Source organism: Rhea americana, unplaced genomic scaffold, assembly GCF_003343005.1.
Source record: "Rhea americana isolate MKP2758 unplaced genomic scaffold, rheAme1 scaffold_104, whole genome shotgun sequence".
NCBI lineage: Eukaryota > Metazoa > Chordata > Aves > Rheiformes > Rheidae > Rhea > Rhea americana.
The window spans coordinates 1273274-1297460 of NW_028185084.1; the positions used below are offsets into that span (position 1 = coordinate 1273274).

Sequence of the window (24187 nt, forward strand, 5' to 3'; positions counted from 1 at the left end):
AGTCCCAGGGCTCCTCAGACGGCCTTTTATCCCATGCTCGGCCCTCGTCAGCCCAAAGATGTACAAACCTGGGAACTCGGGAGCACCAAGCCAAATACTAGCGACAGGAGCAGATACCACATTAGGGCTGTGCTGGGCACGTAAGAGCCATTCAAATCTCAACAGCGACACCGAACTACCAAGTCTAAGTGGTTAGCTGAYGGGCAAGGAGGTTTTTAGCAGTAAGACGGTGAAGATCCAGGCTAACGCTGAATGGGCTGTCAGGAACGCTGCCCAGTGCAGAACCGAGCTGGCTCTGCCCTTAGACCCCGACACTTCTTCTTTTTCTTCTGCCAACATAGAGTTGCTCACCTAGGACCAAGGACGTCAAAAGGAGGATTATTTGAAGGGTTTGTTTTTTAAAAAATAAATAAAGTACAGTSTGTGAGAGTTTTCCAGCAGCTGCCAGAAACAGGGCTAGTATCTGGGGAATCCTCCGTTCCCTGACAGGCAAACCCTTCCCTCCTGGGGATAAGCAATGTTCATACCTTTCTCTCCTTTCTCTCCCTTTGGTCCCCTCTGCCCCTGGCGTCCTGGAGGGCCCATTGGCCCAGGGTCACCTGGAGGAATGAGAAAACCAAGTTTGCCTGTGAGCWTGGCTGCCCTGTGAGCGGGGACAGGCCAGGAGGAGGAAGACCAGCTCAGGCTGATGCCTTGACTGAGATCCTCAAGAGGACATGTCTGCTGTGCAGCAAGGAGGCTGTGACTCGAGGGCCTCCCAGTGCCAACCGCCCCGGTGGACATGGTGCTGCTTCCTGGGCAGCAGGACGTTACTGCGGTTACGTGAGTATGAGGGAAAGGATGGCAAGTCTTACCTTTTGGTCCGGGATAACCCCTCTCGCCCTTCTCACCAGGTGGCCCCTGGATAGTACCATGTGCTGGAGAGAAAAATGAAGACGACAGATGAGTGGGAAACATCTTYTGCAAAGGGCTCTGTGCTCTCTGGAGGACTGAATTACGCAGGAAGGATATTTCTCTTGATTAGATGGGATCAATCAGATCAGGAGAGGGTTTCTGTTTTCAGAACTGTTTTGGGGTCCAAAAAAATCCCAGGGGCAGTTTGTCATCTCCTGTCCCCAGAACTGCTCTGCAGCCCACCCTAGAGCCAGGGGCTGGAGCTGGCACATGCTCAAAGAGGGTGGGAATTTAAAAACTGAGTGAGCAGCTCTGTCCTCTTGTTCTACATGTGCCAACCCAGCGGGGGGAAACTGGCCACAGCAGCTGTGAGCAGAGTAGCCTGTAAGGTTGGGGAGGAGCTTTCTACGAGTAGTGGAAAAACCCGCTGTCCTATCTGATGATGAGATTACATCTCCCCAGCAAGGGAAGAAGGAGGGTGGAAAAATCTCATGCACACTACTTACTTCTGAAGAAGTCCATGAGGTCCTCGGTAACATTGCCATAGGATGCAAAGACTCTGCTGATTCCAGGGGGACCAGGAGGGCCTGGGGGACCTGGGGGTCCCTGTGCRTTGTAAGACATCAGGTCTTGAAGGATACCTCTGCCTGAGAAATTAAACACATCATTTGAGAGGAGCTCTGGAAAAGTTGTGGCTGGATGATGGGGTGGGAGGTTGTAGGGGAAAGCAGGAAGGGCAAGGGAAGTGAACAGGCTGCCATCAGGCACAGGGTGGGGGCTGGAGTTGTGGGCTGGGACAGGGAAGCTCAGGCATGGCAGGAGGAGCAGGTGTCCCACTCACTCTGTAGGCTCTCCGACACGCGGAGTGCCAGCTCGTTGTAATCCAGGGGTCCAGTGAAGGAGTCGCTGTATGATCTGCTTGAACTCACTGATCTTCTGTGTGCCTCTTCTGCTGCCAGCAACCCATCGAAAGACCCATCACTGCCCCTGGAGGTGCCATAGGAGCCCTCACCGCCCATGGAAGCACCATACGAGCCCTCGCTGCCGGTGGAGGAGGCGCTGTAAGATGACATGCTGCTCATGGAGCTGCTGTACGAGCTGCCTGTGCCCAGGGATCCCCCATGAGATCCCCCAGCACCAAGGGATCCTCCATGTGACTGCTCGGAAGCCAGCGACTCTCGATATGACGCAGACATGGACCCTGCCACCAAACCACTATCTCCTTTTGGTCCTGGTGGTCCCCGTGGCCCAGGGGGGCCAGGTGGCCCCGAGATGTAGCTTCTAACTTCATCACCTGCAAAATACAAGAGGCACAGAAAGGACTGGAGTGGTACCTGGTCCCCCAGGCTGGGTAGAGTCATGTCCTACCGTCTGGATGTAGACTAGAGTATGCAGCTCTGTCTTGCCAGCCAACACAGTAACCCTTATCCACTGCCATGCCTCRGGCAGCAGGTGAGTACATCATGGAAAAACTGAGGCATGACACTCCCCCTCTCCCCCCTGCCTAGAATTTTGGATGCCCAACCTCAGAAACCTGCCTAGTAACTTTGCAGAGGGGTGCACTCCTCTTGGGGGCCAAGTCCAGTACCTCTGCCAAAACAGTCTTTCTTTGACTAGTCTCCCGAAAGTGTGGGGGGGGGCGGATCTCCTTGTTTTTTGAAAGGCTGCCCAGGGTGACTTCCCAGTGTAAAACCTCAGCCCAGCAGTCATGCAGACCTGGATCTGGCCACCTGCAACCTCAGTGTCCCTTCTCTGGCCGTACAAGTGCTGCCAGCTACAGCCAAGCATAAAGCACCTTTTTTTTTCCTTGTTGGCATCCTCACAGCTGGCTCAGTGACACCCTCCAAAACCCCCATCATCCATCACTCTGAAGGAAGGTGTTCATCAAAGAAAATGCTTTTCCCACAAAAAAAAATGTCTCCAGGTGACCTTACTACGGAATCACTGTTCAGTAGAGGGCATTTGCAACATCACTGTGCTTGGCCTTCTAGGCTCACAACATGTCAAGTGCAGCCCTGGGTGAACCTGTTTGTTTGTGGAGGCAAGGTGCTGCTCCAGCCCCTCTACAGAACTGCCTCAGCAAGGGCAGAGCAAGCCTGGGGGGTGACTGCAGGGGGGATGGCAGCCCCTTACTCTTCAGGTACTGGATCAGCTCGCTCCTGAACTCGTCACTGTGAGTGATGTCAGCATAGGACAGAAGGCCGGTTCCTGAGAAGCCTGGAGGTCCTGGAGGGCCAGGAGGRCCAGGTGGGCCCTGGACTCCGGAGAGGGAGGAGTATCCCATACCTTGTGAGAGGGAGAGAGGAAGAATGATCTTCTGACACTGAGAGAACATGGCAATTACATATATCTGGGAATTCTGAGARTTTAAAGGGTCTGACCTCAAATTCCAGCCCTTTCCAGCTGATGTCAATGAGATTTTTTTTTTTAAGTGATTCTGTTCCCACTGGACAGTCACATCTCCTGAGAAGCTAATCTCTGCCTCCCTGRCATCTACAAACTTCACTTGCTTGGCAAGCTTGGACCCTCCCCACCAGCTACAAGAAACACCAGTGCCTTACTTTGTAGGTAAGCAGAGAGGTCTTCCAGAGAGGTGCCAGGTGATCCAGGGATCCCAGGGGGTCCCTGGGGCCCTGCAGGCCCAGGGGGCCCAACAAGGCCACTGAATTCAGAGTCTGCAAAAGAMAACGTACAAGGAGTCACACAAATGCACACCCTCGATGCCCCTTTTCTGAGACTACAGGTGATACCAGCTACAGCTGAGCATAAAGCACCTTTTTTTTTTTTTTTCCTTCCCAGCATCCTCAACAGCAGCCTTCCTAGTGCACCTCGCTACCTTGCAGGGAGATGGTGCATGAGGAAGCCAGAATATTCCATAAAAGGCAGAAGTATATATTTGCTTTCTGATTTGGCATCAGAAGCTCCTTTATGCTGCACAGTTGGAGGGAGACAAAACGCTCCTCCACCCCCAAGACAGCACCTCTCTGCTGCCATTCACTGCAGGAGCTCAGGAAGCTGTCTGCAGCCGCCTGTGGCCTGTGCAGGCCTTGAGCAGAGCAGAGCTCCAGGAGTCTTGCAATGCCAATAACCAAGACAGAGGGGATCAGCAGAGTCTCCTAGAAGGTCATTTGTGATGGCAGGCAAAAGGAAGACTCTACGCTTACAGCTGAGTCGCTTGCAGACAAGAGCTAGGGGCAGAGAAAATCACTGTAATGCTTTTGCTTATTAGGCTATGTTAATGTAAGTACGCCTGTAAAACAACCTGCAGAGTGTTAAAGGGCTTGGGGCAGCRGAGGCAAAAGACTGGCTTACTTCGCAGATACGCTGTTAGGTCACTGTAAGATATGCCAGGCGACCCTGGAGGCCCTGGTGGTCCGGGGAGCCCAATGTTCATCCCAGAACCTGCAAAATCAAACAGATCCGACYGTGGCATTACCAAACTAGGCCGTGTTACTGTGCAAGTCACGTGGCTGGGGAGTGTGCTTGTGGGCAATGCCTCCTGCAGGGTGCAGCATTCCCAGCAGCAGGTTGGCCTGGGAAGCAGAGCTCAAGCCCTATTCCAGATTGGACTTTAAACCTGCCYAGTTAATTCAAACACAAGGGCACTTGCAGATGGGCAGGCGGCAGGTCTCTCCCTCCACTCCTGGGAAGAGTTCTGTACATCCTGTGAGTCCCAGATGCTGGAGCCTGCTGGGACACACAGCTCAGCTGTGAGTCACCAGCTGAAACGTGCTGCTGTCCAYGTGGCCGCCTGTGCACAAGCAGCTCTGGTGCAACAAGCTCATCTGCCACTTGCTTTTCTGCAAACTTTGTGCCTCTGTGCAATTCACTATAATGAAGCAGCCTTGCTGATTGATAAAATGCAGTTGGCCTGCTTGAGCTGTTCAGGCACTTGTGTTCAACAGCAGTTTCCTGCTCTTAGAGCCAAAGAGGAGATTCCCACCATTCTTGGAGCAGCCCATTAGTGGAAGCTGGCTTCCAAAGGCAGTTCAAAGAGACTGAGCATGGTCCAAACTTTTCTTTTAAGCAGATATTTGCAGTTGGCAGGATTAAGAATTTTAGCACTGCTGTTGTGGATACTCTTAGTGGGTCTTTCTTACATATTATATTACCACCTCACAGATGGGAACGTGAAGCAGAGCGGTGGAAGTCGTTTCAAGTAACTTTATAAACTTCTGAGGGTTCCTTATCTGGGTTGCCTTGACAACTAGTGGTTAGAGCTCAGCTCTTCCACAGAGAGATAGATCCTGGCCACAGATACAGTAAGAAAAGTGAGACAAAAGCACCTGAAGGTGATGATTTCTCTCTCTGTTAAARGAGCCCTTACAGGACAGCTAAGGTGACATCCCAGGATCAATTTTTAGCAAAGAACTCATTTCTAGAGTCCTTAGATAGGATCTTAATCACAGTGCATCCTTGTTATCCCCCATGCCTCTCACAGGCCCTTTAAGTAGGTCTCTGTTCTTAGGGATTTGYTCAGAACCCACTGGGAGAGTTTTCACTGATCACTTGAGTTTTCTGGCCAGCTGTCAAAGGAATAGAGGGAAACACACACTAACAAAGAAAGACCATTACTTGTCAAGTAGCTGATAACCCGTCTGGTCAATTCATCATAATCCAGRGACAGAGACATGCCATCTCCCCCTGGTCCAGGAGGCCCCGGTGGGCCCTGAGGTCCAATCAGATACTGCCGAATTTCTTCTCCTGGAAATGAAAGATGCATCTTTCAAGGCCTTATAGTTGCTGTAGAGGAGCAAGATGCTAGTGGCTCACCGCCTGTGAGCTAAGCCCCTATTGCTAGACAGACCACCAAATCTGAACCTGCAAAGAACCTGGGGCCAGGGCTGAATGACAATTTGGATTACCCAAGGGACACTCRCAWGCTCATCTATTTCTTCAGGACACCMTGGACAACACCTTGTGTAAAGASAATAAAGTGGTAAAGATCATGCTAAGCTCTGTGGCATTTCAGTAGCTGTTTGTCTGTCCAGAGCACAGACTCCCCACCAGATCACATACGAGGAACAGTGCTGGCCAACTGGTACTGCAAAATGACACTCCAGGGACCCACCTATCAGCTCACAGTATCAGCGTGTGTAAAAAAGAGCACAGAGCCATGCATCCCACCCAGCTTGTCAACAAAGGCTTGACAGGGGCTCGGAATGCGCAAGGAGGAATCCAAGGGAGTCCTAAGAGAGTGGGAACTGGAAAGCAGTTGTCCAAGCTTTGACGGGAAATTGTGAGGAATTCCTGAAAGGAGGGGCTAGGCTGATGCCCCTTGGAGAGCTGAGGAGGGGAGGGGAGAGAGTAGGAAGCTGCAGAATTGTAACAGCAGRTATGAAAAGTGAACAAGTGAGAAAGAATAGCTTCTAGAAAGCATGCAAACTCTCCAGGCCAAGATACACAAATTGGTCAAAGGGCTTGGAAAGAGGCTTTGCAGGTCATTCAGCAGCACCAACAGCAGCCCTCTGAAGTAGCTGCCCGTTACCACTGGTTGGAGGCAAGAAGCTGATAGGGAGGGACAGACCTCTAGGCTGCCGGGATGCTTTATCTGTATCCCGTGTGCTTCCCTTTGAGGATACTTACTCTGCAACATGTCCAGAAGTTCTTGATACAAAGCAGATGTAGTGGATATCGAACTGTCAAATGATTGATAACGACTTGAAGAGCCTGCGGGAATGAAAAGGTTTTTATGTCAGATACAGTATTAAGAGGCAAGAGAAGGTGAATAGCCAGGCAGGGACAAATGAAAGCTGAAATAATCCAGTTTAACAAGTGGAGTGGGCTTCCCATGCAGGGCACCATCAATGCTGTCTCGCAGTGTGACCATTTTCACAATGGTTTGGTCTCTGCTCTCCAGAACGTGGAGATTCCAGGCTGCTTCCAAAAGCTCTGGAAATTTCATCRACTTCAGGATGAAGCCACCTCCATTTGGGTCCTGGGTACCTTACAGGGTCAAGCAGCTAATAGTTAAGGTCAGATTGCTTAAATAGAAGAAAATGTTAGTTCATATAACATTAAAAAAAGGCAAGATTTAGAGGCCACCTAGGCTCTGCAGAGTCCAGGGTCAAGACTGCAGGAGACAGATAACTGGGCTGGAGGTCTGCAATTTCAGGACTGCTGCCTCTCCTCTGCCTCTCATCATCCRGGTGCTGCACAAGTGTAACTCAGTACCTACACTGCTTACCAACACAGGAACACAGCACTTACTTGTCATGTAGCTCATAACACGGGTAGCCAGCTCTGCATAGTCCAAGTTCGTTCCATCTGCCATAGTGATGACTCCAGGTGGGCCAGGTGGGCCTGGTGGGCCTTGGGCACCAGTTAAATAATGCCTTACACTGTCACCTAGGTAGGAAGCCCAAGACATGCCCACATCACTAGAGAGAAGGTGATGGCCAAATGTACAAAGACCAGATCCTCCTCCCCTGGCAGAGAAGAGGTCCACAGAAGGGCAGTTTTGCAGAGGCCACAGTGAGCAATAGCACCTCAAAGTATCCAACATAAACAAGGCCAGAGCACTTGGGYTGCTATTTCTAAAGGGAGAGCAACAGGAGCGGAAAGGAGATCGGCAAGCATCCACTACCCTTGGCAAAGTGTGGTTATACTCACTCTTCAGGAAGTCAGTGACATACTGCTGAATCTCTTGAGAYGAGCTTCCACCTGGGCCAGGAGGACCAGGTGGCCCGGGAGGTCCTGGGGGTCCCTGAATTTGTCTGGATCCACCTACAGAATTTATTGTAAGGAGGAGGAAAGGTTATGGCATGGCTGGATCAGACCAAGCAACGCTAAGGGGATGCTGGCATTGAGCCTCTCCTGCAGGCCTGGAAAGAGCTTTGGGAATTGACTGTAGAGGGGCTCCCCCTCCATCTCCCAACACTGAGTGCTGGCTATTAGACAGTAATTATTCAATTAATTTAGTGCTTATGCAGCCCCGCAGGGCCAAGTCTGGAGACCTCCCTGACTTTGCACTTACAGAGTTGGTCAGTCTGTGTGCCTGAGTGCAACACTCTCCAGCAGTACAGACAGGGATCCCAAGCCTATTAGGCTGGCCTCACTGCCCTGCTGCTCCTGGTCCTAGCCAGCCTGTGGCACCAGCTCAAGAACCTCCTCACTGGTCTCCATTGCAAAGTATGGGTGGGTCCTTTGTGACTCCAGTCACTGCAACATCCAGGCACCCCTCAGGCTCTTTCAGGTATATTGTCTTTCCAAAAACCTGCAGTAGTACTCCTCCTGACATGGAGGAATGCTGAGGTTAATCCATATTCATTTTTAAAAATAAGTGGGATTTGTTAATCTGTGTTAGTATCCTGCATAGAGRGATGTTCTTATTCAGGATGAAAGTGGCTTAACTCACTTGCATCCTCCTGGTGGTAAATGAAACTAAACAAAGAGCAATTTTGGTCTGAACAAAAGGATTCCCACAAAAGGGTTTAATGAAGATTCCTAATCCCCTCTAGAACATGGTTACCCGACTAGGACTTCCTTTCTTTCATGTCCCATTTGGACAAACTTTGGCCCCAAAATTTTCAGTAAGCTGGAAACATAAAACTTGTAACTCCTAAATTGTCTGATGTGGGCACACCGTGAAGAACACAAATCTCACTGACCTGAGGGCAGAACCTACAACTGTTAAACCCACAGGAGTTTTCTGCAAATCTCTGCCAGGGATGTCAACATTTCCTGGTAGTTTCAGAGCAATAAAGGTCTGCCTCTTACCTCGCGATGCTCCTGGGATGCCAGGAGCGCCTGGGACACCTGCATCACCTGGAAATCAGAGACAGGGAGACAGACAACTATGTGTTACTGYACATAGCATGCTGGTCAAGTGAAAGGACTGAGCTACATGTTGCCAGAGAACTGACCATACAATCCTTGCAATAACAGATCTTGGACTTACAGCTTACAGGGGAAGAGCAGAGGAAAGAGGTTATGGCAGCCTTCCTGAGCCTTCTGTGACCCATCTAATAACCTTGTGCTCAGAGCAGTGCAATTGCCAGGGTMCTACCATGTCTCAAAGGACAGGGGTGGGCAGAGCTCTCACTCCCAGTAGACCAGGCTGCTCCAACCACTAGTCTCAACTAGTCTTGGCTATGTGAGATCAACAAGGAAAGACAGAAGATTTTAACTTTACCTTTAGGTCCTGGTGGGCCTGGTGGGCCTGGAACTCCTGGAGGTCCCTGCATGGTCACTCTGCCACCTGCCAATTACAGAGGGAGAGTCAGAGATGCACAGGAATAAAGTGTGTGGACAAAATCCTGACTCCAATAAAGCTGGAGTCAACAGAGCARGATTTTGCTTCCTGATTTCAACTTAAGGACAATGAATTCAGAAGAGGAAAGGGGGCATAGACTGACCATGTGAGGAGATTCCTGGGAGGCCAGGTTCACCGGGTTCACCTGCGTTGGATACAGAAATGGGGGAGCAGTCACAAAYGTTTGCAATCTACTGCACCCACTGACATCTCCTGGAAGCCTCCTTACCTGTGAATCCTCGTGGGCCTCGTTCACCTGTGAACAGGGAAGCAGAGCAGCATCGTTAACTTTTGCTTCACTCTGATCTGCAAAAGTACTCAAGCCTACGCTGCCAAATATCATGGCCACCAGTTTACCAGCTGCAACAGGTAAATGGATTAGATCCCACCTCTTCCATCCAGCTCAGAGCTGGGCTATGCTTAACAGGGCCACCTCCTTGTACTGACTCAGCCAAATCTATGCTGCATTTTGGAAGCAGATTCTGCCCCTTTAATGGGGGGATCAGAAATTCTGAATGGCCCTGAATTTKAGAGGCTTGCAAAGTTGGGGTCTGAACACAGTGGCTGCCTTGACACCRGTGCTGGAAGCTAATTAATTTCTCCCATAGTGACTCATTTCTTTTATGGTAGCAGATAGGAATACTGCTCAGTGAGCACTGTGCCAACTCTCTTACAGCCACAGACACGCAAGACATCTTCTGCACCCAGGCCCCTCCTTGCTTCTTTTCAGTCAGAGGGGTCAGGAATCCATACTTTCTGGTATCTTAGTGAGGCAGCAAGATACACGCACCTTGGTCTCCCTTCGGGCCTGGTGGGCCTGGTGGACCTGGTGGTCCTGTGAAGAATGTTTCTGCAATGAAAACAGAAAGGTTGCTTCATGACATTCAACAGAACAGGGCACATATCCTCCATGGTTCCATCTGCTCAAAGCCAAGGAGATAATGTGCTCTCTGGAATCGCAATGGGCAGTTATTTTCCAGAGCACAGAGGAGGGAATACGAAGGTAGAGCCTACCTGAGGTTGAAGCGAAAGATCCTGGTCTCCCTGGTGGGCCTGGAGGTCCCGGCAATCCTTCTCCTAGGCAAAAGGGACACAAATAAGCCTCAGAAAGGATGAGCTTTAGGAGTATGACAGACTAAGTGACAGAGCTGCTGTATCTCCAGTAATGACCCTAGCCAGGTTTAGGCTGGTTTCATTGTTTTCTTCACTGACATATATCCTTGTTAATTATTTTMATTATTGCTTGTCACCATAGCAGGCCACAGGCATTGAAGCTCCCTTTCTTATGGTACACAGTGCTAATCCCAGTTGGCCTCTCCTGCCTTAAGAGGGAAGGTTCGTTCCACTGCATACCTAACCTGGTCCCCTTTGCTACTGAGCAGAGAACAAGGAAYGGGGTTATGCTCCTGTCTTGTGCCTTCCTGCACCTTCTCTCTTCTGGCTGTGGAAGAAATCACTGTGCTACAGGAAGGAGAAAGGGGAAATGTTCTTCATGACATCTATTACCTCTGCCCCCAGCTCAAAGTTAAGTCTGGAGAAGTAAAAAGTAAAGATGAAAACGGTTCCAGTTGCTTCCCTGGGAACTTGAGAAGGTCCAGTGTCTTCATAAGAAGTATGGCTTTTATGACTTACAAGTCTGGCTAGCAGATCTCTGCCAAAGCAAATCTCCTCCCCCGGGGCAGCACTACTCTTGCTGCTGTGAAACTATATTGTAGTGAAGCTGTGTTAGTAGGAATCCACTATGTGATAATCTGCTCAGTAAAGTCAGCAGTAAAGATCTTCCTAACTTTCAACAGGTTTAAGATTGCATCTAGGATACTGCAGGGCACAGGACAGAAGCATTGAAAAAAAACTCCCACTTTCCAGGTTTGCTTCAGAGAAACAAGCTCTTACCTGGGGGTCCACGAGGTCCAGGGGGCCCTTGCACAGATTCACCTGATGACCAAAGAAACAGAAACGTTACAGAGTATTTACTCAGCAAACTGCATGGCCCAGRAACATGTGTGTCAACACACCCCCGCTTATATCCCAAGCTCTGCTAYATGACATACCTGGTGGTCCAGGAGGACCTGGCGGTCCTGCTCGCCCTTGTAGATCTGACAGCACTGTGCAAATGAAACATACAGAGAGGGAAAATTGTTGCTATGGAGCTATTGCCGCTATGGAAACACTGTCTTTACATGGCTGACAGAAGCTGTTATACTCAAGGGTGGACTAAGGCAGGAGTTGGGTGACCTGAGTCAAAGCTGAGGCTGAGAAGGGAGAGGACAGATCTGCTCAGCTGGCAATGTGATGGTTAAGTCATGAAGCAAAAAGCAGTGCTGAACAGGCTGGTAGCACATATGAAAACAGGGAAGGGATCTCTCTGGAGAGTAAAGATAGCTGAGTGAAAGAGCAAATGACCCACAGAGTAGAGAAGAAAGAAAAGAACTTTGATGCAGAAGAAAAATACTTTCAAAGAGGAACAAGATTTGGGATGAGAAAATTAGGTAGCCATTATTTAACAAGTACCCGCCCTGCGTTATCCTGAGTGGAGATGTATCCACACCTCCAAGTTCAAGCATAAACTCAAAGCTAAGCAATGCTGAGATCCAGGACTCCAGAATGGGGGATGGGACATACTGAAGCATGGTCTGGGTCTACATGACCCCATTCTTGGTGCACACAGATGGTGATCAGGCAAGGATCATTTGTAATTTTATGCCCTCCTCCGCCTTGCCTCTCTTGCTCACTTACAGAGAGCTCACAAACCCTACAAATATTGATTGTAAGTGCACCACACATTTAGTATTACACAGAGCAAGCAGGCACTTTCCACAGGATGCCGCTAAACCACTCTGTTCTGCTCCACTTATTTCCATCTCGAAATAGGATTTATTTCCCTGTGAATTCGTCCTCTAATTTGCAGAGAAATTTCTATTTCTTTCCTTCCTTGTTGGATTAACATGCCATTTCAGACTGGTTCTTCCTTTACAGATGGCTCTGTGTTCATATTACATGCAGGATTGTCCACCGCAAGCACAGTGGCTAGAGGGCCTGGCTGAGATCCAACAGCTTTGTGACTATCTTTGCTGCTGGTGACTATTCATCAGTCACCATTACCCCTCTGTGAAATGGGCCTGGTGCCATTTACCTCCTTTTGAAAGCACTTCGCGATACACAGATGAGAAGCAGGCTAGAAGAGGTGGTTAGTATTGCTGTCATGGTATAGATCTACCTGCCAAACGCACGCGTGCACGAGCACACACACACACACTTGCTCTGTAGCATGCTGAGAGGAAGAGGCATCTCCCCTTAGCTGTAAGCAGCACTGKAGGCTTTCAACACCTCTCCAGGCAAAGAAGTGAAAAGCTAGGCTCACTCACTCTGAGATGTTAATGATGAGACTTCTGTTTTGATAGTTTCTATCACAGCTTCACCTGCGGATCCCTTCTCACCCCGTGGACCTTTTTCAGGAAAAAAGAAAAGGTGAATTAACTTAGAGAAGGTGACACTGTGCACCCATCCTCATCTCCCTGATGGGGGTTCAGACTTGGCTTATGTGAACTGGGAGTCTGAACTCAGTCCTGCACGGACATTTTTTCAAATACGGAAACCGCTGCACAGTTTGCTTGATCATAGAAAATAAGCTAAGAAGGGTCCTTCAGAGGAGCTTCTCAACCTTTGAGCTAGATACAGGCCCCTCCCAACAGATCCCAACAGATCACTGTCTGACTGGCAGCGGTTTAACAGTGACATTATTATCAGTTAGKCTCTAGTTTGTTTTCCCACCTTTCAAAATGGCATAAGCCAGTCAGCTGGGCTATATTCCCCATCACAGAAAGGCAACTGCAGCTGAGAAGTGCTTTAGAAAGACCAATCTCCAGATAAAATAACAAGAGAAAAAACTTCCACATCACACTCGTTTCTACTACCCCTTTCCTTCCCATGGAAATGGGGGGGAAAAAAAAAAGAAGAACAGAAACTCCTTAAAAGATTAATTAAACCCAAWAATGCAGCAAAATGAACTGAAAGGAAAAAGTCTTCAAACAGAAGGAAAGAGATTGTGCCAAGGGCTGAGAGAATTAGAAACAAAGAAAAACTAATGAATGCAGTTCTCTTAAAGGGCTGAATCAAGGCTGATGGCGAACAGTACCTTGCTGTCCAGGGAGACCAGCTGGCCCAACAGGACCTGGTTTCACGGGAAAAAAAAGACTGCATTGGATTTTCCTGGTTGTATTTTACCGTAGCAGAAGAGAATCAATAGGTCTTTTTCATAAACATCTGAGAACATCAAATAATGTATTTGCACAAATAAATTGAATTGTGATAGAGTATGAATTCATTAGTCTCATATATTACTTGAGGCTCTGGAGAAATGGCTCATTTTCCATCATCTGGCAATTAAAGTGCTCAGTGCTTCTTAGACTGGGGAAATAACCAGATTGCCACTGACCACAATAGAAATGCAAATAGGCCTAATCCTCTCATTGCATTTCCTGCTGCAAATTAGGACTAGCTCCACCAAACTAGCTCCAAGATTAGCTCCAGCTACATGACTAGGAAAGGCATATAAGAATCAGGGCCCAGGAACTGCTGCCAGATGCCAGTGTGCTTGAGGGCAGTGTCTGACCTGGGATAGAGGACTCTGAAGACCACATTAATGCATAGCTTGGGGGGTGGGGGTATGTGTGGGTGGGGTTTTTGCAGTGTCAGATTTCCAGATGCTCATGTGGGATTTCTGTTGTCTTGAGTTCAAAGCTAAGCCTGGAAAAAAAGCCCTTTCTGATTTCAGTTCTGAAGACAGGATGCATTGTGAAGGGATTGGAGAGGCCTGCTTCCCTGAAAGGCARAAGGTCTTGATTTGAGTTGCTGGATTTGATCTGTTGTTAGTTTGTATTCATCAGATCAAAGGAGAGCAACACTGCTCCAAGTTTCTCCTTCTTCCCAGCCTTCCCTTCTATCCTGCCTCCCTGTGATCATTTCCCATTTTTCTCTCAATGCCACGATCTCTCTAACTCAGCTCTTGGTCTTGGCCTTGCTCTGTGCAAAGAGCACAGACAGCAGGGAAGGGTGAGAACCTTATGTATCTAGACTGCCTAAGCAATCTCACCTCCCACAGAGGACAGCCTGGCAGGGGCAAGAAACATCACACAATAAATAAAGAACTGGGTGGGCAGTGATGCAAGCTGCCTGTAGAAACCACAGTAGAGAAGCAGCTTTCTTACCTGGAACACCTGGGGGTCCAGTAGGACCTGGTGGGCCTGGGGGACCTGGTGGGCCTGGCAAAGCAATAGTTGACGAACCCTCTGGAACACAAGCACATAAACACATTGCATGAATCTGTAACAAATCCATCTCTAAGTAATCATTTGATCAGCTATAATATGTATTCTCTCAATAGAGGGAGTCACTAGTACAAAACTGGGACCAAGTCAATATGAATTTAGGAGGCATAATAAAATAATGCAGAAAATCCTCCAAAATGTAAGTGCTTGAACTCACAGCAGTACATACCAGCACTTATAACTTTGCCTGGAGCTCCAGGTTCTCCTAAGAAAAAAAAGGACACAAAAGATGAACTTCTTTCTTTGGGAAGATCCATCACTATATCAATGAAATTATCCTATTAAACATGTGGTTTCTATTCTCTTTGCTCTTGATCTCTTGTCCAAGAAATCATAACAGTAGAATGTCACAGGGGAAAACAGAGTAACAGAGCTCTCCTAATTCAGAGATACCCTTGATCAGCTTTCTGAGTACCACAACTATCAGAACAGGCAATGGGTCCCAATCTGAGAGGCAGACACACAGCTTCCGCTGCAGTCACTAGGGCTCATGCTCATATACGCAGGGAAAAATGTGGTCTGCTAACGTTGTCTTAGAGGGAAAACTGCTGTGCTGCCTTTGGCATGTTCAGGGAGGCTTTGTCTCCCCTCTGTTCCTCAAAACTTCTTTCCTGAAGCCACTAGATGCCACTGTTGATCCAGGGACTGGTCAGCTGAGCAGACAATCCTCCCTAAAATTAAGTACTTAGAGAGCAAGCGAGTATTAGGGGGGAAACAAAGCTCACCTTTAGTCCCTGGTCGGCCTGGGTTGCCTGGAAGTCCTGGTATGAGGTAGATGAACAATTTAAAATGGTTAGTGCAAATACTGTTGGTTTGGTTTTTTCCCAGGTACCCCACTTTTAGCTTTGGGTTGATAGGAGCGATTTCCTACTAAAGACATTAGCTCTCAGCATTTTTATGCAGGTTATGCCTACTCCACAACATCCCTGACACCAGGTGGAGGAATTCATAGTGGACTGTAGAGAGAGCTGGTAGTATCCCTGAGCAAAAGGTAAGGGCTTCCCTTTTCCCACTGTTCTCTAGATGATGGCACTGCTCCCTGTATTTTTACCAATTGCTACCTCGCCTCTTTCTTTGTAGCAAACTAAGTTTTGAGGAGAGGTAAACTTTCAAACAGTCCAAGGCCCTGCATTACTGAAAGCTTAAGCACCAATCACAAAACCTGTCTCAAGACCTAAGGGAGAAGCAGAAGCCTTGGGATCCCACTTTGGAAGTCTCGAGTGCTGCAGGGGGGACATTACAAAGTGGTTTTGAGCCCTTATCAAGGTGTGTGTTGATAAATTGGAACATGGTGAAAAAACCTACCTGGGGGTCCTTGGGGTCCTGTGAGACCTRGAAAATAAAAGCAAAAACTCTAAGAAATCTAAGAAAATAGGGGAGGGAGGAGGACAGACAGTGCAAAAAAAGACTACTTTTGCTTAAAATTACAGTCCACAGATGATATAAATCATCTTAGCACCCAGCATATAAATTGCGTGTCGGCTTATAGCAGCTGATGTTCTTTTCTGCAGTATGCACAATCCTGTTATCAGAAAGGGTCTAGACTCCCTATGTCTTTCCTTTCCATTACCCTCTTACAGCACAGAGATCCTTCCTAGTGCTTTGACTGCCAGACAGAACTTCAAAATGAAACTGGAAATCGTTGACAGAAACCACTGTGTTCCTGACTGAATAAAAAATATTTTTGTTCTCTCTCTGCTCTTACCTGGCTGTCCAGCATCTCCGGTCGGACCTGGTGGGCCTCGGGCTCCTGGYATTCCCATAAGACCTGGTTCACCTAGGGACATAATCCCATTAACAACCTAGACATCACTGACTTATAATCTATCAACCCATTCAAGCTCTACCACCAGCTACCCCTCAGCTCTTTCTACCCATCGTATCCTCACAGCTAAGCAGCTAATTTCAACATCACCATCTGAGAGGTGAATACCCACAATAAGAAAGAGTTTTGTAGTGAGCAGAGATCTGGCACAAGTTCATGTCCAGTTCCATCACATGTCTCATAGGTGACTCTACAGTTTTTCTAAGACAGCAAGATCCCAGGACAGGAATCTGTTGCCATCTTCCACCACTCCTTCCCCAAATCAACCTCCTACCAAGTCAAGAAGTATCTGCTTTTCCACTTCAAAGGAAGAGCAGTGAGAGAGGAAGATTCCCTTACCTCTTTCACCTGGCTGTCCATCACGGCCAGCTGGCCCTGTCCAAAGAGAAGAGGTCATTAGGGACTTCTGAAATAGTACYGCAGTTGCCCTGCCCTCCTACTAAGTAGGACACAGCCTAAAACACAAGAGAGTAGCTTTTCATCATACTGTATCTGAATGAAACCTTGGCTGCAATCACTGAAGATCCAAAAAAAGTTCACTTGAAACTTAACTGTAGGACAACTTTTCTGAGTATACGAACTAACCTTAGCTATTTAGAGAAAAGACTTGGGATCACAACTAGCATGATCACAATCAGTATGATTCCAAGTCTGCGATCACAGAAGGAGGCTCTGTCGGTGGAAATGGCATTGTCCCACATATAATCACAACTGTTTTCTGTTACTCACCTACTGATCCTTTACTCCCTGGCTCTCCTGGAACACCAGGCATTCCTCTTAAGCCTTGTTCACCTGTAACAAAATTAGACAAAAATGAATCAAATAAATCTTGAAGATACAATTTATAACTGCCAGTAATATTTGCTTATTTGCAACTGAAAAACAGCTCTGATAGGATGTTCAAGTCTCATAATTTGTGACTGTTTCTGGCRCTAGAAATGCTCAAGTGAAGTGAATACAGTGCACGTGAAGGAGAATTTATCTAAAGCCAMACATAAACATTTTCCAAGAATACTGGAATCAAGAATGGGAGCTAGTTGGTTAAAACTCAGAYGCAAAAATGTATAACCAATATAACTACTAACATGAGTATAACCAATATAACCTTCAAACTTCTTTTAGAAAGCTGACTGGGATTGGCTGGGCTATACTATTACTTGAAAACTCAAAGAATTCAAGTGTGTGTTAGATAGAAYGTTATTCCACGGAAACAATCCACTGACCTGTCATTCCACGAGACCCTTTCTCACCCTGGTCACCTACAAAACAAAAAGGGAAGGRTTTTGTGAGATTGCTTCATTGTAAAATATCTCTGTCAGAGAAAAAGTTGATTTCTGATAAAAGCGCAAAACAACAAACCAAAGAAGGATGGAGTCAATYCCTATGGACAGTATCCATATCTAAAGAAAGAACCCACAAAAGACATTTAATTGATCAACATACCTTTTGGTCCAGGGGCTCCAGCAGCTCCTTTGTCACCTGAAAGATATATTGATGATTGAAGAAGAATAAAAACAAGTTGAAAGGGAAAGGGATTTCATGCATCAAAGAAAATCATAGTGGAATACATGCACTCTGACATCAGAGAAACTCGAACTTCCTTTCCTTTAGTATAGCTCCATCCATTCATGTTTCCTCATCTAGACTTCTCCATTACCTCTCTTATCTCTTGTATTTCTCAATACGGGACTCCAATCACTGAGACAGGTCTATTTCCTCCTCCCCTTTCCTTGTTCACAGGCTTGTCTCTGACCCAAGGGTCTCAATGCTCCATGCTTACATCAAGTCTGCTACTCAGAGCAGTGGTGGAAAAGTACATCTGCTAGTGCTACTGTTATTGTCCAGAGGAAGAAGAGCTTACCTTTAGCACCTGGAAGACCTGCTTCTCCTCTAAATCCTTGTAGGCCAGGAGGACCTGAAGAAAAATGAATGAGGAAGTTAATCTATCCAACTCACCACCAATCATTACTGAAAAAGGAAAATTATCAGAGGTTTTCATTCATTTTTGTTTTCGCTAGTCTATGAGGTGCCATTACAAAGGAATGAAGCACTCACCTGGAGGACCCTGTGGACCTGGAGAACCCATCAGACCTGTGAATAAGCAACATGATTTCTGTTTCAGTAACATCGCAATTAGAAAGTGAACAAATGTCTTTGAGTTTGTCCAACAGCATTTCTATAACAACAGCCCAGTAAGTGTTTACTTGACCAGGATCCTCCCAGCCACTGGAAGAGCTTACATCACACTGGCATCATCAAAACCAGGACATTAAGTCTGCACAAGCTAGTTCTTGTGATCTAGAGGAARTGGTTTTCCATGAACTAAGGTAAAAAGACTCAAGCCCTCCATATTGACTGACATACTGGAATCTGGGTTTCAGTAGGAGCCATTCTTTATGGCACACTTTTGGTCCCAGTTATGTGGATTGTAGATTGTTTAGTCTATTAATAGCTTGTTAGGGGGTATGACATTTCCTCTATTATCTCTGAATGCAGGGAAAAAACAACTGGAAACATAGCACACCTTCAGGATTGATGTTTTGGGAAACCTCTCTGCCAGCTCCCACTCTCACTAAAAACTCTCAAGCACTTACTGGTCTAAAGGTTATGTGCCTCTACCAAAGTAAGCTTTTTTAAAAATGATGACCAGTAGATCACTTTTCTGATCACTGCAGAGCAACCCAAGCTGAACTAGAAGACTGGAGCGGTCATTACATCCTGACACTTAAACAGGTTGACAGGCTTTCTCTGCTCATCCTCATACTTACCTTTAAGGCCGGCAGAACCTGGGGGACCGGGTGGCCCTGGAGGACCTGGCTCACCAACAACACCTGGTCAATAAGAGCATGAACACTTGCTGTAGAATACAACTGTGATTCTATCTCCCTATTCTCCCCACCTCCTGTTATGCTTTCTCTGCTAGTGTCATGAATAACCAGTAACTAATCTGTAGGTCAGTACAAAATACCTGAATAAGCATGCATTATTTGGGAAGAAAGTCCAATCTCATTGGCCTTTAGAATGACTAACGTTAGAATTCCCCAGCTTTGGTGGCTCAAACAACTGAAAGAAGGCAACACAGATGCTAAGTACTTCTGGTTCTGCCAAAGTCAACTGTGAGATCTGGCAAAACAAAAGACATTTTGTTTGTCCATTGTAAACTTYGCACAAAAACCCTTTAGGCCAGCTTTTTCTGCACTGACGAACATCTAACATGAAATCTGGATCTGAGTAATCAAAATCAAACCCTACCACTGAGATTTTTGGTAAATCAGGACCATCTGGTCCTAACCCATTCRTCCATCTCTGCTTTATTCAGGAGTGGCAGACCCAGTTCCTACCTCTGTCTCCTTTTTCTCCAAATCCAGGTGGTCCAGGCTCTCCTCGAGGCCCTGGCAGCCCTTCTCGACCTCTCTGTCCCATTGGACCTTCCATGCCAGGATCACCTATAGGGAACAAATGCCTTGTAATAAGGGGTCTCTTTGCAGGAGTCCTAGGGCAAGGATGCTCCTTGCCCACTTCCTTTGGGAAGGCAATGATCACACCAAGCTGATACCTGTATTCCCATGCGTCAATCAGTTGTGAGAGATTCACAGCATTAATCAAGATGCTTACCCATGCTGCCTTTCTGTCCTTTTGGTCCTTCTGGTCCTTGGTGTCCAACTGGACCAGGAATGCCTGGAAAGAAAAACACAACATATATTCAGAGTCCTCGTCCATGCACAATGAACAAATAACACGCAAATAAGGGGCATCTGTCAAGCTCAAGTCTGGAAGGATTCAGCACCTGGGCTAAAGAATGTATTACTTGCAAGGTGGGTGCTTGAATAAGGGATTTATTTGGAAAAGAACAGTACATACGTCAGAGCACAAGAAAGCTGCATGGGCCAAATGCTCATGCAGCTGTGGGACTCTTTCAAAATGAAGCTTGGATATTCACATTCCCAAATTAGGCACATTCAATTAAACAGAAATCAGACTGAGGCCTTGCTTGTAACCAACTCTCTGAGCTGTGTCAGTAAGTTAACATCAAGGCATTAATCAAGTGAATTACACCATCTGCTAAATACTGACTCCTTAGAGAAACATCTCAAGYTAGGTTTGCCATGTGAAATTTGTTCTTGCCTACAGTAACATCACTGAATGCCCTCTCTCAAAAGGGAGTTGTCCTACTACCTACCTGGGACTCCAGGAAGCCCTCGTTCTCCTGTGGGGAGAAAGAAACAGACAGTCACTGGRGAGTAAGTCTTCCCTGTTCTTTCTTTGGGTGGTCATCAACCTCCCATAAAAGGAGTTTATGTTCCTGGAATATTTCGGAGTTCTACCCTCTCAAGCAATACCATATCGGGCCCCTCGTAATTGTGTAATAGACTGGATCCTTCACACTGTGCAAAGTCCTCTGAAGCACTTTTTTGGATTAAAATAGGTATAGTTTAGCTTCAGGAATGATTTTCATCCAGGTGAAAGAAGTTTCCAGATTGAAAGCAAGATCTGTTGTCTCTTCTACTGCGACCTCCAAAATTGTCTTTGCCAGCAAGAACGGCCAAAAGAACAACCATCACAACGATATTTGAACTATAGGAGAAGAACTGGTTTCAGATCCATTGACTTTTCTATATAACTTCTGGAGCAACAAAAATCCATTTGCTACCTAGGTGTCATGGTAGGCTGCCAATCTACCTGAGAAAGCATGCAACTCCAGACTCACCTTTGGGCCCTTGCATTCCCATGTCACCTGCGAAAGAGAGAAAAAAAAAGGGGGGGGGGAATCAGGAGAGATCCTGGACTATTTCCAGTGATTGCTCATTTATTTTGTTTTTGTAATTGCTTTCCAGCCCTCAGTGAAATGAGGGAGTTCTGGGTGAATGTGGACACTTTGCACTTGAATAGTGCAGGATCAGACCTGGCCCACTAGCAACACACAGCGTCTTGCTCTTCACACCAGTACAGCATAGGATTGGGGCTCCTGCATAGTTCTGTGCAGCATCAGGTCCTTTAAAGCGGCAAACCAGCCTCACACTACTTTTGCTTAAGCGTAAACCTGCTTCATCTTTCTCAGTGCCAGTTGCCCTTTGTGTTAAAAATCCACATTAAATTTGTGCTTGTGCTCTGCCAGAGCAGAAGAACAGGACAGGGAAAGAGAAGAACTATATGCCTCTACCTTTCAGACCAGGTTCTCCTCTCTCCCCTCGGAAGTAGCCTGCAACAGGAAGTGAAGGGACCATTAGCTTACATCACACAACAAAATAGCTATTCTCTTCACCTACAACAATCCTTCTAATTGGATTTTGAGGCTGCAAGCAGCACAGACTAACACACAGTATGGCTTTGGAAGCAGAGTTTTCTCAGCACATTTCYCTTTGCAAATCCTAGAATTGTAGTTACATGAAACATCGGAAGTAGGGAGAATGCAGGCTCCCGTAGTCCCTACTCTTGTTTTTGACTCTGATACCCTCTGTTGTTAGCCTGTTCCCATCACCCGTGAAATAGAGTAAATCATCTTTCCCTTGCTACCATGAGAAACATAGCTGGCTTTCCCCTGCTAGCATGAGAAACAAGCTAGGGGGTTATATTTCTGTGCAATTATTTCAAAATGGAAAATTCACTTGCTACAACGAATGTAACATATCTTGGCACAGAATGGCACGTCCACATCCCTCTTTCTTCTCCTCTCCCTGCTGCCTTTGAGGGATGCACCACCAGTGTATTGTTAGTGGCAACAATCTAAGCCCCAGCACAGCCCACCTGTGAGGACAGGTGAGGGCCCTAATTTGGACAGACGTACTGCACTCTAGCAGCCCTCATCTTTAGGTTCTCAGGCAATCAAATCCCCCCACCTCCCTTTAAATAATCTCATCTCATGAAGCATCACAGTCATTGACCCGCCTCACCTCGTTCTATTTCCTTGCTCAGTCTGCTCTTCACCATCAGCCAAACTGACTCTTCATCTCCGTAAGAGAAGGCTGAGGAGGGTGCCGCACCACGAACAAATTCTGCTTTTGAAACTTCCTTGTCTATATTTGCAATCCCTGGGTTAACTGTCAGGTAGCTGCCACTGCTTTTTTCCAGGTCTTTCACACGAGATTTCAGCTGTCTCACTTCTTCCGCTGGAAGGTTAAAGTAAAACGCTAGGGAAGATGCTGTTGCAGGCTCATGCCTGAAATACCTACTTCTAATAGCAGGGACAGCAACACTGTCATGCAACTATGGCCACCRAGTTTTGCAGGATTATTATTATTACTATTATTATAACAGGAATATCCTAGAGTTTAAATGACAGCTTTGGAACCTGCTAGTCTCTGAGAATAAAAACACTAGCTCTCAGGAATTTCCTTACCTTCCTCACCCAAAGGCTATTTATCCCCTCATTGAAGACTTATATCCCTTATTTATTCTTCCTGTCCACTTGAAATATTTTGATGGTACTCACAATCTTCAGCATGATGTGCTCCTCCTCAGCTCGCTTCCATGGCATATCTGGTAGTGAGTGACAGTTTGTTTGGCCTCTCTGCCAGTTTAAACCCTATGTTACTCCTTCTATCCTGGTCAGCATTTTGTTCCTCCTTATCAAACTTTCTCCTGTAAGAAAGCGTGCCCAGCCTCCACAACTTTGCTTTCTTTCATTCTAGCCATTGCTGTAACTTTTCTCAGGGACAGGGATACATAGAGGCTGGTTTCTGTTCAGTTCCAGCCCTAACTACACCTGGAGGTCTCTTACCTAAACCAGCTCTTGCAGTCACTACTTACCCAGAGCAATGAGTCCAAAGAGCAATCCAAGGAGAAGCAACCAAGCCAGAAGCAAACCCAGGAGCCACTTCCACCAGCTACAGCAGGAACCACAGGGGCACCAGGATGGTGCTGATCCTATTGCACCCCCTGCATCACCACCTCGTATTTCTGCAAGGGGGAAGGGGTAATCTCCTGGTTAATGCATGGCTCCTTGACTTCAAAGTCAACACTCTCTTGAGAGTAAGGATAGCAAGGCCAGATACATTATAAATAGGGTTATGGGAAAAAAAATCTTTATATCTATCTTTGCACATGATGGGTAAAATATCGTTGCTGTGGAAGCTGGGAACAGCATTCCCAATGGGAATCCCTACAGGGGATAACACTCAGTGCTTTCTAAAATAAGAGCTGAAAACTGTGACCCCTTTGGGCCAATATGTTCTACAGCTCTGAGCCAAAAACAACTGCAATAGCCAGCACAGTACCTCTGAGCCCCTTCCTTTCCATAAATTTGTCCTGATCCAAGATGCAGCTGCATCATCAGCTATCTATCTGATTTCCTACCTAAGTAAAAATGTAGCACAGCTGCTCACTCATCTACAATCAAATCATAGGTGCAAATTTCTCTGGCGCATGATCTGCTCATTACAGAGTAGCCTCCTGAGCATGCCCTCTCTCTGATGTCATCACACAGAAATCATCCATCTCATGCAAGAATGACTGGGTCTTTTGTACACTGTGCTTTGGTGCTCCCTCTAATGAAAGAGTGTGAGTAGCACCACTTACCTGCGTAAGTTGCTTTGTCCCTTGTTGGCACGGATTTTAGTCCTCCTGTTGCAATAGCAGGAAAGGAGTTTTTAATAGCCTTTCTATGCACGCTCAAACTAGAAGTGTGAGATTATAAGGGGAAGCTTGTAGTGGAGGCATAATATAGCTCTACTGCATTGCCAAGGGACAAATCTTACCATTTGCTTCTGATTTTAAGCCAGCATCTGCACCGTAAGAGGAGGAAAATCCCTGCTTCTCCTTCTTTAAGGTGTCTTCCACAAAGGATCCTGAACAGGAACCAAATGTAATTAAACATATTACAACAGCATTTCAATCTGGCCTATCTTCCTTTGTTGGCAAAAAGCGTGTTTTTTTTTTTTTTTTTTTTTT

The 24187-nt window shown here is 46.8% G+C and overlaps 1 protein-coding gene across 1 annotated transcript in view; it reads right to left on the reverse strand.

Annotated features, from left to right (window-relative positions):
* Positions 1-228: 228 nt before the first annotated feature.
* Positions 229-24187, reverse strand: part of COL17A1 (collagen type XVII alpha 1 chain) — a 42237-nt gene continuing 18278 nt past the window's right edge. Inside the window, exons 15-57 of the mRNA XM_085307955.1 lie at positions 23995-24084; positions 23816-23860; positions 23048-23197; positions 22192-22407; positions 21462-21500; positions 21009-21035; positions 20481-20507; positions 19916-19978; positions 19642-19746; positions 19069-19131; positions 18356-18391; positions 18162-18215; positions 17744-17779; positions 17524-17559; positions 17030-17092; positions 16640-16675; positions 16181-16252; positions 15781-15807; positions 15201-15236; positions 14645-14680; positions 14356-14436; positions 13284-13319; positions 12514-12594; positions 11200-11253; positions 11042-11083; positions 10163-10225; positions 9939-9998; positions 9378-9404; positions 9252-9293; positions 9029-9094; positions 8614-8661; positions 7507-7620; positions 7105-7242; positions 6481-6564; positions 5470-5598; positions 4207-4296; positions 3456-3569; positions 3028-3180; positions 1736-2188; positions 1401-1541; positions 855-917; positions 528-599; positions 229-351 (exon numbers count right to left, since the gene is read on the reverse strand). Coding sequence (XP_085164081.1) covers positions 302-351; positions 528-599; positions 855-917; positions 1401-1541; positions 1736-2188; positions 3028-3180; positions 3456-3569; positions 4207-4296; positions 5470-5598; positions 6481-6564; positions 7105-7242; positions 7507-7620; positions 8614-8661; positions 9029-9094; positions 9252-9293; positions 9378-9404; positions 9939-9998; positions 10163-10225; positions 11042-11083; positions 11200-11253; positions 12514-12594; positions 13284-13319; positions 14356-14436; positions 14645-14680; positions 15201-15236; positions 15781-15807; positions 16181-16252; positions 16640-16675; positions 17030-17092; positions 17524-17559; positions 17744-17779; positions 18162-18215; positions 18356-18391; positions 19069-19131; positions 19642-19746; positions 19916-19978; positions 20481-20507; positions 21009-21035; positions 21462-21500; positions 22192-22407; positions 23048-23197; positions 23816-23860; positions 23995-24084 — 3458 coding nt within the window. The 3' untranslated portion in view covers positions 229-301. The remainder of the gene's footprint in view (positions 352-527; positions 600-854; positions 918-1400; positions 1542-1735; positions 2189-3027; positions 3181-3455; positions 3570-4206; positions 4297-5469; positions 5599-6480; positions 6565-7104; positions 7243-7506; positions 7621-8613; positions 8662-9028; positions 9095-9251; positions 9294-9377; positions 9405-9938; positions 9999-10162; positions 10226-11041; positions 11084-11199; positions 11254-12513; positions 12595-13283; positions 13320-14355; positions 14437-14644; positions 14681-15200; positions 15237-15780; positions 15808-16180; positions 16253-16639; positions 16676-17029; positions 17093-17523; positions 17560-17743; positions 17780-18161; positions 18216-18355; positions 18392-19068; positions 19132-19641; positions 19747-19915; positions 19979-20480; positions 20508-21008; positions 21036-21461; positions 21501-22191; positions 22408-23047; positions 23198-23815; positions 23861-23994; positions 24085-24187) is intronic.